General features: G+C 37.2%; 1 protein-coding gene across 2 annotated transcripts in view; it reads left to right on the top strand.

Moving 5' to 3' along the window:
- The window catches only part of samd10 (sterile alpha motif domain containing 10), a 77,189-nt gene that overhangs the window by 34,933 nt on the left and 28,122 nt on the right, over positions 1–14,134 (top strand). For both annotated transcript variants that reach the window (XM_015379249.1, XM_015379248.1), the window contains one exon: positions 6,053–6,237. In XM_015379249.1, coding sequence (XP_015234735.1) covers positions 6,053–6,237 — 185 coding nt within the window. The remainder of the gene's footprint in view (positions 1–6,052; positions 6,238–14,134) is intronic.

Below are 14,134 nucleotides of genomic sequence, written 5' to 3'. Positions count from 1 at the left end.
AAAATGCTGGCATACACTGATATTTTAATGTGTTTTTTTTTTTTTCAATTTTTGGCATATACATAGCGTATTCGTAACGAGTCAAGAACTTATATCCAACGACAGCCTTACCCATAATGCGTGGCAGCGTAATGCCCATGAAATGTCACAAGCCAGAGTCCTGAGGGGGCAGCGATGTGCCCGGAGGCGCCCAACCTGCATAAAAAGATTAATTTGTCTGCAGCATTAACCTAGCAGCTGTTTACCTCCCACCAGAAAAAAAGCAGCAGATTCAAAGTCATATCTGCTACAAGATTTGTTGGTCGTAGCTGTTGAACGCAGGGATGATCCATCACTTTCACGCTCACCCTATGATGGGGATGAAGTCTGTAGGAGAACTGACAGTTTCCTCCTGTGAAGCCCCTTTTTTACCAAAACGCTGCCAATACACCATTATACAGTAGCTGTAACCTAGAAACATGTTCCGCAGTCGTCTGGAACACCTCAAATTTGTCTATATGCGTTTGAGATAAGTTCTTTAAAAGTTACACATAAGTTATGCACATGTTACTCATAGGTTTTGGGTAAGCTAGACACCACGACATATGAGTAACTTACACTTAAAGTATGTCAATGATCAGATAACTTACCCAATGTATGAGCATACTCTATGATTCTCAAAATTTCTCAAAGTACGTATGCATGTCGATGTATACAAGCATGTTTCAGTGTGCTCATAACTTTTACAAAACTGACCCATAACTTATCCAAATATGCCTGCGTTTTTGCCAGATTTTTCCGCACGTCAGGCATACGCTGGTCTAAATCGTCAAGGTGTAACAGGGGCATGATAAGATACTCATTTTTAGGTTGATTATGAAATCAAGAATTTCAAAATTTAGTCTAAAAATCTGATAGAATTGCCTTTTTCAAGGGCATGATCTGTTAAGGAAGTCTAGTAGTTTGCCCACTGTCCGTGTAAAAAAAAAATAAGATAGAAGATAGGAGAAGATTAAAAAAAACACTTGAAACTCAGCAGCTGTTGTTCAAAAAACATTACTTCAATAAGAAAGGGAGGACATACCTTTATTTAGCACAGCGTACATGTCGGTGTTTTTCAATACCAGAAGTAGATCTGGCCAAGCTTGTTTGTCCTGTTAGCTTAATAAATGTAGTGGCCTATGACTGAAATTACGTAGAGACAAATGAAGGAGAGGTTAAATAAATCAATATGATCGACACAAGATGTAGAAAATTTCAATCTAAAGAGATTTAAGGAACAATATTATGCAGCATTTTAATAGTTCAGAGGAATAAATGTTTAAATCCTTAAAATGCTTTGAAAATAGAAACTGTCCCGTTCCTATTTTTAAGACAAATAAAATGCGAATTAAAGATTATTTAGTACGGTAGAAAAAATATTTAAATTTACAGACTTAAATCCTTATTTCATTATTCCAAAAGACCCATTTCTAAAGCAAGAGACTCTATACCCACAGATAAATGCAGATTTAATAAAAAACAAATCATAAGGTGGATAATTAGGTTCTTTGTTATCCTCCAAGAGCCAATGTCCCACTTTGTTTCAGGTTCAACACTTCTTAATCAAATGAACCACTCCTCTACTGAACTTAATGATACCCTAAAGAGGTCATTAAGACATTGATTGAGGTTTGTTAGAGAAGGGCACGTCTGAAACATGAAGGACACCTCTTGATCTTCATCACTGTAGATCAATGTTATTAAAATGACCTGTTGTTTATAATAACAAGATGGTTTATGGATATTAACTATCTCTTAAGAAATCTAGGGGATGATAATCCAGTGTGATAGATTTCAAGATGATGTCAATGTAAATTAACTCAAAAGCTATACAGCTTTGAAAAGTGTTTTTATGCCACCGCCAGATTGAAATCCAACTTCTTGTTTTACAATACGGACTATGTTATCAATCTAGGTAAATGCTCTGTTTTCCGTGTTGCAGAGATTTTAATAAAAACTGCAGGATGAAATTATAAAACTATTAAAGGTCAAATGTGTTAACAAGCTCTTTTTTATGGACACCATTATTTTTCCAGAAGAAAAAATCGATATAAGCAATGCGTTAAGGCTGCAGACAAATTAAATCTTAAAGGATGTAAAATTTACTCTTTGGAGAGACTTTTTTTAAAGTTAAATTTGATGTAAAACTTAACGGGGAACGCTTTAATAAGCCACTTGCCATGATCTATCACTATTTTGGTTCTGTGTAAGTTTTCCTTTATGGGCTCTCAGCTATGCTTTATTTGATGTTACTCTGTTTTGTCAAGATTTATATCATTTTTGCGATTTATTCCTTGGTCTAGTTTTAGTTAGTTCTTTTCTAGTTTAAGTTAAGTCCCATTTTCCCTGGTTGCTCTTTGTTGTCCACTGGTTCCCTTATCCTTTCCCCTTCGCTCCTTTCTAGTTGCTTCTATCCACACCTGCTCCCAATTAACCGATTACTCCACTATTGGTTCCTTCTCCCATATATAATCTTCCTCTGTAGTTCATCAGTGCCATTTTCTCTTTATTACCTACTCCTCACATGTGTTTCTCTGTGGTGTGTCCTGTTTTTTTTTTTTTGTTTCCAGTTTTTTGCTTTTGGATGTATGCTTCTGTTGCCATTTGTTGATTCATTCACCCTACCCTGACACCACCACTTATAAAAATTACTGGCAATTTAGCATTGTACTTGGTATTGTTAATGTTAAGGGTTTTTAGTCTGTTTTCAATCCTGCAGTCACAATTAAATGACCATCTTAGGGTTTTTTGAGGGGCTGTTCTTCACTGTTCTGTATAGTCTGTTAAAATAAGGGATTTTTTAACAGTAATTTCTGACATTGTGGACCTTTTTGGATAATCTTTCACAAAATACTCTTTTATTTTTGTCTTTTTATTTTGTTAAAAAAAGGACGATATTACACTTTTTCTTGGGCAAACAACATTGGCAATATATTTCAGTAAAAAGAATAAATGTAATCCTGGGGAAAATTTCTTATCTTATTGTGTTGTGACTGTCACTATGTGTAAAGCTGCTGCTACACTGCAATTTCCCAGCTTGGAATAAATAAAGTACATCCATCCATCCATCCATCTATCTATCTATCTATCTATCATATACAAATGATTTGCAGCTTTTAAGGGTATGTTAAGAGTTAGGGTGATGTTGAAATATAGATATTTAAAAATGGACATTTGGAGTTATTAAGGTATTCAACTTACGGATGTATTAGTGATAGATGCGTCTATGGGTCACTATAATGCAAAAAAAATTGTTTATAAAAATTGTCTTCCTTTATTGTATTTTCTGTCTTTTTATGAATTTATTACATTTTGACTCACACAATTCCCGCTCTGTCATCCCCTGTTTTCCGCCCCTCCTCTGGGTGGAGGTGATAAAAGTCACTCACAGGGGTACTGAGAGATAATACAACACCAGATAGTGACAAATAGGACTGCTGGGATTTGGCAGTTGGCCAGGCTCATCCTATGCATATTATTGTGGACGAGGAAAGATGAGAGATAACCCCTCATTCTGATTGAAATCACAAAGATCTAACGAGATTGAAAAGTGCCTAAATAAACAGCAATCCCCTTTTCTTAGGCTCATTGTATGAAGACACTTAAAGAGACATTAGTTTGACTTTGTGGACATTTAATTATCTTTGGCTGATCTTAAATTCTCTGTGGTATCCTGAGCCACAAGGTTAAACTAACTAAGTCCATTAGAGAGTGCAGAATAAGAGATTTGCCTTCATTTTTATGGCCGCTTTAGGAGAGGGAGTCCAGCATTGTGGATTAGATGTAGATTGTAATAGATGAGGGGAGTCGCAATCCACCACTTCTTAATATTAAAGCCCATGTCTATTAAGTGTGGAGTCATTGTCTATTAACAGCAATGTTTTGGCTTGTGAAATTAACTCGTGCAAGCTTCTCTTTCTCTTGAGATGTTTTTACCTTGATAGAGTCAAGGTTGTTTTACAGGAATCCAGTACTAATTTACAGCTCAACACCCCCCTTCTCCTTCTTGTCAGTCTCATTCCCGCCTCTATGCTTTCTCTTGTCTTTTTCTGGGAGATTGACAGGTCTTCAGGGTTTTAAGGCGCTTAGTTTTTCATGTTCCTTCCTCCTGTCTCCCACCGTTACGCTGACTGGCAGTAATTATTTCCGAGTTGGACCCCGGTTGATCCGGACAACCTCAGAGACGTGACAACAATGAAAAGACAAAGAAATGGTAAAAAAAAAGTACACTTAAGAGAAGAAGAAGAAGGGTTTTTGAAGTATAAAGAATTAGTTGCAACAAAGTAAGGAGAACGAGAATAATGCTCAACTTTGCAGAGTAAGAAATAAATGGTGGAAACAAGTCAGGATAAGGTTATACATGGCTGATTCATGACATGCCTTTTTTCAGATTCCTTTTCTTTCCTGTTGTTCTTTCTTGCTTCATAGGTATAGAATCTCAGTATTGAATGTTCTTCACTCAGGCTGCCTTGTTGTCTAAGAAGCATGTTTATGTCTTCACTCTTTATTACTGCTGCTAGTTTTTCCCCTCAAACATCTGCTGCCTTAAAACAGAATGTTTTCATTTGGGCATTTTGTATTTATTTTATCTGTTAAATCTATCCATATTGTAAAATCCTATCCTATGCCTAAATGCTTCTTGTGTAAACACCTGATTGACGCGTGTTGTCGCTGGCTTCACCTGCGTCCAATAATGCGATATCCATACTTTTAGCCTGTTTCTTTGATACTGAATACATATAATAAAAACAATGTGATCAGTTTAATGGTTCAAACTCCAATGTGTAAGGATTCTAATGAGCTAAACATACAAATTAGAACGGTCAAAAAACTGTGTTCACTTGCCTAGGAGCAACACCTGTCACCCAGCAGAAGGTTCCTACCTATACAGATTTGAACACAAGCACACAGTACCGCCACCTTTTGCCCAAAAACCTATACACCGAAGCTTATAAAAGGCTCCTACACACCCTATGATCAGTGTGTGGAGTTGGCAGTAATTCCAGTTGGTCTTTTTTAAACCTTAGACTTGTATAGGTGATGGCATTTACAGTTCTTGTGATTTATTACTCACTTCTTGGCTTGTGCTCAGCTTTCAGTCAGTAGAACTTTGATCTCCAAACTGGTAAAATATCTCTTCTTCATCTTCAATGCCTTTTTTTGAATGGACGCTGTCTAACAAGTGCTGGAATTTGTAGCCTTATATGGAATTACCGGGGCGGTAATTTAGCAGTTTTGTAATTCTCATGGACATATGCTTACTTAAGCTTTATAACCACATTAATTCTGCATTAAAATGAATTGCAATGATTTTAACCTATGATTATTGTTAACCGTTCCTGCTCCATAACTTGACTTTTTGCCAAATCATATAACCATAAATTAACTGTACAAATTATGCAAGGGGGTACTACTCACAGTTTAGTATGTCATTTTGAAAAGTGCTCTTGAAAAGTGAGCTTTGGATAAAACCATGGTTCTGAAAACTTCCAATAGATTTTCCAAACACTTTAGCTAAGGTTTCTCCTCTTCATATTCATATTAAATTGTATTAAAGTTACCCTTCTTTTACAGAAAAAAAACACACAAAAAAAAAACAGGCCAATAAACTAAATTTTATTTTATTTTTGTCAGATAAATACTCAGCTACAGATGAAATAAAGCAAAGGTTAGCTGCCTGTTCAGCTTTCTCTAAAAAGCAGAGAATGCCCCATGGCTTTCACAGACCTGCACCCTGACCCCAAACTGACAAATAATTTGAACCCATGTCACAGCCAACACTTCTGTCCATCCATCCAACTTTCCTGAAAGAACTGTGTGTTCAAGGGACAGAGAAAAGGAAGGATGGCAAGATCTTAAACATTAAGATGTAAAGGTTATCTAATCTGTTATCTCCTTTAATTGTCTTTAACATCTTTATGAAAAAATAGGAATGTGTGGTTTCAGATGTTGTTGTAAAGATTAACTGTGAACAAACAGTGTGTTGGTAAGCTTGTATTCTTCAATTTTCCTTTCCTTCTGTCCTGATCAGCGGCGTCCAGCTTCAGTTTTTGCCGTGCCTCCCTGGAGCACACGGTGTCTGCTGAGGAGCTGAGCTACCAGCTGCCGCGTCGGGCCGGAGGCAGCAACCTGACCTGGCATGATGGCCGGGGCCAGAAGACACAGCACACACGCACCGTCAAATTACTGCAACAGCCTGGCACGGAGGGCATCCAGGTAGAAACATTATGCTTAAACAGAGCAGAAACTTTGCATATTTGATGCATGAAAAAGATGCTCAGAAGTGGTATTAATGATGAAAAGACAAAAATCTGGCTGCAAATATATATATATTTGCATATATACACATATTTATGTATATATGTGTATATATATCCCAGTTTTACGTTATGTTAGATTTTTTTTCATTAGTGTTTGTTTTTGTGAAGAATTTCTTAGAACTATTGAACTCAAAGGATACACAATGAGGAGAGTGGCTTTCAAAATATTGCTTCGTTTCTTTCATTTACAAAATACTGAGTTACAAAACATTTGTTTGCTGGTTTTAAAGGTGTTCCAGTTATGATTGGTGAGACACTCATACTGGTAGCAAGACTTTTTCACGTTTTCCACAGAGTTTGGTTTATACCTTGTCAATCAAATGGTTCCAGTAACTATTTTATGCATCTTATATTGTGAAGGTATAAGATATATATTTTGTTTTGTATATTAGGGATTTCTGTCAAGCCAATGACTCCATGTTCCTTAGAATATTTTGAACCAATCTGACTGTATGATCTGGTTGAATTGTCTCTGTACAGTGCCTTGAGATGATGTGTTTTGTGAATAGGTGTTATATAAATAAACTGAAATTAATTGAGTTGAAAATATCAGACAGTTTTTGGTTGGGTTAATGTTTTTTATGAATTTGTGGGAAAATCCTCTAACTTAATATATAAATCTTAAAGCTAACCACTTTTTATGTCAAAGTTTTGTAATAAGAAACAGATAGTGAGTGTGGTTAAAAAAACTGAGCTTGGACACTTAATCCGACCTTTACATTATCTTAGATTACCTGTTCACCTGCCTGCAAGCAAACTTGGGTTAAGTCTTTTTAGATGAGAGTGTATAGAGCTGGCAGGGTGGGCGAGTGGTCCACATTATCATAGCACTTACTTGATGTCCTCAAACAGACATGGTTCTCACTTATGTGTTCAAATGTGTTTAAATACACTGTTCCTGTGGCCATTACATTACATTCAATGCATTTACCAAATTTCTGTGTATATTTTATAATGTTAGCTACTGGCTGCGGTTTGTTTGAACCCTATTAGAAGGTGCCAGATTTCAGTCAAAGGCTTGATATACTAAAACAAACATAATCAAAGCACATTGGCCTAATTTCAGTGTAGCGTGCAGGAAAGAACCCTAGGAATAAATGAGACAGACAGGTATAAATAGGTTGAGAAACAGCTGGGATGAATGAAGGTGATTGGGAGAGTGATAAGGTGCATCTGCTTACCCTAATTAGCAGAGCAGAACAGAGTGGGGAGATGTAAACAGCCAGCCAGCCTAAAAAATAATCCAAACATTTAGGATTCATAACAAATTTTGTCTGTAAAGGTGCATCCAGGCCGACCGTGGTGTCACCTGGGATTTCCACCAGCCCCATGGGGAGTTCACCACTCTGCATTTCAGATGCAGTGTTCACACCCCGGACCACGTTACCAAATTGGAGAAGCTTCAGCTGTGTGAAGCTGACACCCTACTCACAGAAAAAATCAGATAGACTGGATGGTTAGTGCTTCATCAAGGCAGGTTTATGTAGTTAAAATTATTAGATATAACTTGTAAAACAAACACAAAAAAAAATATGTGCTACTTTTGTTTCAGAGATATTAAAGATGATTTTATAGGTCATCCAGAGGTCTGAATTGAACACAAAATATCTAGTTTTTCTGTGCTACTTTATTTGTGCAGGTCAAATAGTCGTTTCTGTTAATGTAGGTTTTAGGACAGAATAATTTTTTAATTTTTGCCGATGATGTTGCCATCCCAGCAGACATTAGCGCTACGCTCGTTACCAAATAAAAAGTTATCGCATAACATAATATGGCATTCCTCTGCTGGCATTGAATATAACAGTGGGCATGTTTACCTCATATAACGGCTGGAATGATTGTTTCATAGTAGCAGATCATCAACCTCCCTGCCGTTACCCTTGGCAACCCCATAACATTTCCTGTCAATGTCTCGCTGTCAGCATTTCATAATAAAAGCATAGGTCAGAAGTCGATTACCGGTGCTCCAGAGACGCATGTGGCTCTTTGATGCCCCCCTTGCGGCTTCCTGGAGTTTTTTCAAAAAGGTATGAAAATATAAAAAGATGGATTTTTTTGTTAAAACAACAAATGTAAACATTTCTCTCAATGAAGATATGCGTCATAGCCTGCAACACAGGTTTGGCGCAGCGTGGTGCCAGGCAAGTGGATGTTGAAATCAATGCGGCAGGTGTGTCTCATGCCATGGATCCCAAAGGGAAAAGGAAGAGCTGATGAGAACAGAGGATTCAAAGAAGAATAGATTGAATAATTTTCTTTCATTACCAATGCGGAGGGATTGCCTACATGTTTGCTTTGTCAGTAGAAGTTGTCAACTAATAAAAAGAGTAATTTGGAAAGACATTTCCAGGGAAGACAAGTCAAATTTGCAGGCACCCACCAAGTTGGGAGTGAGAGAAAAGTGCGATTGCTTTACTTCTGGATAAAGCCAGGCGTACACTGTGCGATTTTTGGGGCGATTTTCCAGTCGTGCGAGAATCTTTCGACCAGGCCGACTTTCAGCCTGATAGTGCGTCTTGAGTTGTGTAGTGTACAGGGGGTTACTAGCGGCAATCAGCCTCTCACGACAACAGTCCAGAAACAAAACTGATCTAGAGAAATATGTGTGGAGGAGTGTGCAGTGTGTGAAAACCTGATGAAAAACTACAGGAAACTATGTTTCACTTCTGTAATTGCAAACAAACGATACTGCATCAAATATTAACATTGATTTTCTCAGGTGTTCAAATACTTATTTGCAGCTGTAGCATACAAATGAATAGTTAAAAAAATCATATTTCTGGATTTTGTTTTTTTTACATTGTCTTATTTTCCTCGTATTTTTGCCTTTTTTAAATCTTTGTCATGATCTATAGTCTTTCGCTATTTCCCTTAATGTTAAGTTGGATATTGGGCAGGTTAATTAACTATACGCATACAATGAGGGACTGCTGATAAATGAGGGCAAATTATATCTAAAAACTGCAATAAATTTTATTTTAAGAGCTTCACATAGGCTCACAATTCTCATTAGTTTGAGATGAGTTCATGTTAATCACTTTAACGGTTTTAAAACATATTTTCCAATTAAGTAAACTTTAGGTCCCATTTGGAGCTAGAAGGAGTACATTTTATAAATAGTTCAAGTTAGGAACTAATTGATAAACCTAGCTGTAAGATGTCACAAGAGATGACAGAATGATCTGTACAAGTGTTGCAACCATGCAGAACAAATCTCAAGACTACCAACATAATAGTTTTAGCTCATATTGCTGCCTGATCTTATTTGATTCTGGGGTGCTAGACCCATCAGAGGGGGAATTGATTATGTAACAGCTGTACAAGCTCTGATGTAACAGTGCTTGTGTGGTCTAAGTGAGTCCATTCTACATAGAACAGAGACCATTTTTAATGATAGATGCGTCTGAAATATTAATCTATTTTACGGATATCTTTTTTTCCCACCAGGGATTTACAAAAGCCCTAAAAGTAATGAGTTTTCACAGCAGATATAAAACTAATTGGAGTGCTGTGTGGCATGTGAGGAATACTTAGTGGTTGATTATTGCAGTAAGACAATTCAAAAGCAGCCCCTGTAAGATTTTGTTTCAAATGCTGCTTCATCAAAACTTTATTTCATTGTTCCTTTTCCTCTTTCCTTTTAAATGTTTAAATGATTGAAAGCAGATAGCCCAGTGGACGTCTTTCACCTCATTTTATGACTGCTTTTGAGAAAATTTGTAATTCATAGGCTGTAAGATACACACAAAGTATCTACTCAGTTTCTATAATTTATAAAAGAGAGTCCTCTTAGCTATAACAAATGTAAAAGGCTTAATAAGAGACGAGTGCGGAGTTGTTTCCGTCTGATTACACAAAGCTTGGATAATTACAGCTCCTTTATACCATGAGAACTATGGCTCATCACTTCCTAGTGGCGACAACTTCTTTATGCATTATTCAACAAATGCAAGTGCAGTCCAGCCCTCTGAGTTTTGTCTGTACATTTGCAAAATACCACAATCTTGGATCATACATCTGTAGTTATAAAAATGTGTTTTTTTTTAGGGTGCAGGTGTGTGCGTGTGTGTGTGTGCAGTCCTCTCAGGATGATTAGATTATTCTCCATTAAACTGGCTGCGCACACACAGGCCTTAATGAGGAAACAGTTTAAGTACAGCATGGCTCAGTGTCTTGATGTAAGGTAGAACCTGGGGAATCCTTCTTATGTACTTAACAAAGCTGATAGAGCACGTTATGCATCGCTGTGCAAACTCCCAGTCAGAGGGTGATGAGAGATAATGATGACAGAGAGGAGAAAGGAGGTTGTGGTACTGTTTCTTCATACACAAATATAGCTGTTAATAATAAATATATCAACAGTGTTGCAGTATATTTTAAATAGAGTTTTAACAACATACATAATAATAGATTTTATATTCCATATAATGATGGAAAGAATACAAAACATTTAAATGATAATAATGTTATTGCAATCGTTCAGGTGATGGAATAACAGAATTAAATATTATTGATTTTTAATAGTTTTAACTGCGTTTTGGTTGCTGGATTGAGACCAAATACTGAGACCTTTCTGTTTACTCGATCTTTTTAGATAATGAGCGACTGTCTCATCGGCGCACCTTCTGTGCCATCCGTGCCTTGGCTGCTGTTTGGATAACCAGATGGGGGCTATGGGAGGGTTTGCTGTGCATGGCTCATTTTGCTGTCTGCCACACAGCTTGTGGTTGAATGTTTAGATGAGACCAGGGACTAGGTGGAATAACAAAGACACAATTTAAGAAGCCTGCCTTTTCTGAAGCGGGGCTGAGCTTGTTACAGGAAGCAAAGCTCCTTCTCCGTGCGCTAATTTGCTTTGCCTTGGTCGGCGAATAAGAAAGACTACCCTGTTATTATTTTTCCCTTCTCATTACAGAGTGCTGTGGCTGACCTTTTGCTCTGACACTGACACAAAGAAGTAAATTAATGGAGAAAACACACACACATGTTCTTCAAAATACCTAATCTCCTGGGTGAATGAATGTTTTTTTTAGTCATTTCAAGTCATTTCTGATTTGAACTAAATAATATATATTGTCTTTTTTCAAGTTGGTGTGCACATCCGCAGTTTTGTAAGAGTGCATGGCAGCCAAACAGGAAGAGCAGGAAGGTACGGGCAGACAGCACCTATGTTTTACAAGCACGTTCATGGTTCACTGTAATCGCAGAGGTAAAAAATATTGTAAAATTTGGGACAGACTTTTAAAAATGACTACAAGTGATGCCTATGGGGTCAAACTTTGTATCAAAGTTAGATTAGGAATACACTTTCTGTATTTTTCTTAAAATCTCAGTTGCAGCCAAAGCAAAATACTGTATATAGGTCAGAAAGGTATGCGTTAAAGTAATCCTCGCTAAACAGGTGCTCTGCAAAGTTAAACCTGAGGTTTTACTGTGTGCAAGTAAGGATCTTTAAAATTAATCTACCTCAAAACATCTAGTAATCATCATGCAGTAGGTTTTATATTTGTAGGCTTAGTAAAGAGAATCACAATTGCAGAAATGAAATTGTCCTTTGCTGATTTTGATGGTTTCCATTAAACCATTGAACGGTAATTATCATCCCATGAAATGAGTAATGAGATTCTCACAGCATGATAACCTTCACAAAAAATCCAACCATGTCCAAGTATCAAAATATCAACATAAATCAAGTGTGTAACAAGATGGAAATCATTCGAACTTGTTAGTCTACATTTAGAACCCATTCCCATTACTTAACATTAGAGCAGCAGCTGAATGCAATCCTCTGCATTAGCTAAAGATTAATCTCTCCAGCTGCCTAATTACTTTGAGCCGTTGACTTTTGATGGAACAATAACTAAATTTAAACTTATGAAAATGATAGCACAGCCAGCATAACAGAAACTGTATTTTTTCATGTGATATTGTATAGTTTAGGATTTCCAACTTACTTCTGATTTTTCATTAGGCTGCCAACACATTCAAATTCCTTGTTTCATTAAAAGCAGAGCACAAAATCCTGAGAGAATAAAACAGCGCAATTTTTCCTTATGTCTGTTAAAAATCTCTCTTTCTTATGGTCAGTCGGAGCCTGAATGCATGCAAACCTTAAATAATTCTCAATATGTTGTTGAACACTAATTTCTTTTACTAGTTTATCTTACATTTTGGTTGTCATTGACTTAAATGTAAGCATCCCATTGATATTAAGATACACCCGATACTTTGTTACAGAATGTACATTAAAAAGCATGACCTGGTGTTGCCTAATATGGGATTTACTGATTTGGAAAAAGAAACACGGTTGAACCTGAATCTATTGCTTAGTGAAAAACAACAAACACAGTTAAATCTGATCCAGTGAGCCCAGTCTTTGTACCAACATTTGTTTTTAATTTCACAACATGAAGAACCAGCCATAGTGGGTTTTTTCTCTTTACTACTATTGCTTTAATTACAACAGACATGTGCTTGTATTTGTTATGGCAGTAGCACCTAAAGGCTTTGTCCTCTGGTCTACGATTTCACTCCTCAGTTAGACAAGACAATGATGCAGTGCGTTTTCATCTCTCTATTTCAAAGAAACCAAGTAGGAGTTATTTCTTACCAGGAATCTGATGCAACCTCTTTGTCCTTCGTGAAATCTTTCCTTGTCTTGTCTGCACTGTAAGTCACAAAATCTTAGAATGCACACAGTCACCTTTAGGAAACATCTTCACTAAGTGAATGACTGGACCTTAAACTTAGAACATTCAATCAAATCTAGTCATCACGTCTGTGGATCAAAACTGAAACAATAAGGTGATGATCAAGGGAGAGTTGTTTTGCAAAACTTAGAGACATAGAGACATATATGAGCTGCTGGGCAAAGAGCCAGACATGCATTAGGCTATATTGTCCTTGTCCTGGCACTCAGTGATGTGTTACACTCTTCAAGACACATGTTTGACTCATGCTAAATAGGGAGCTTTGTGAAAATCCCATCTGGCTCTTTGTCCACCCACTGAGAGGCTGCACATATTTACATGAGTGTGAGCCTTTTTAAACGCTTAGATTCCCGTGGCCAAGCAGACATAACCACACAAGGCTTGCTGAAGTTGGCAGTTCACACATTTCCACAAAGTTACTTACAAAAGTAACAGAATCATTTACAAAATCACCCTGACGCACTTACCAAAAAGACACAAGCCTAGACTGAGTAGGACAAGATAACAAAGCACTAAATGATGAAATAGTCTGCCAAGAAAGAGAGGCTCAGGAAGGATTCTACAAAAAGGGGGATCAGTACGGGAGACGAATGGAGGAGATGTGTTGGATCATATGTCAAGATCTGTCAGGGTCTTTGGGATCAGAGAGACAGATTGCAGATCTGACTCTATGATGACAGGAGAGCAAGAGTCGATGGGTACAAAAGATTGAGGAAAAGAAAGTTGTTTGGTCAGACAGCAGATTGCAGGGATGATAGGGGAGTTTTTAGTATCCTGTGGAGCAATGAAGTGACAACCAGGGAAGATTTACAGTAGAGAGAGAGAAGTCAGTACAAGATATGCATTCAATAAAAAAAGTCTTCTATAAATCCCAGCAAACTCAAATTTTTATAGGTAATTAGCGTGGCATTGGTCATCCATCTCACTCAGGGTCTAACAGGCAGCCAATCGGAAGAGCTGTGTTACTGGTCACAAAGAACCAATTTAGCTGATTCCCCATGCTCCCTTAACTTCTAACTGATCCCTGATTACCTTACACACAAGTACAATGCGAACTGAAATGCATACACAAAATCACCAACG

The sequence above is a fragment of the Cyprinodon variegatus genome, unplaced genomic scaffold (genome assembly GCF_000732505.1).
Source record: "Cyprinodon variegatus isolate N-32 unplaced genomic scaffold, C_variegatus-1.0 Scaffold188, whole genome shotgun sequence".
Lineage (NCBI taxonomy): Eukaryota > Metazoa > Chordata > Actinopteri > Cyprinodontiformes > Cyprinodontidae > Cyprinodon > Cyprinodon variegatus.
Note: the sequence above shows the minus strand (reverse complement) of the source record. Positions and strands in the feature narration are given on the sequence as shown.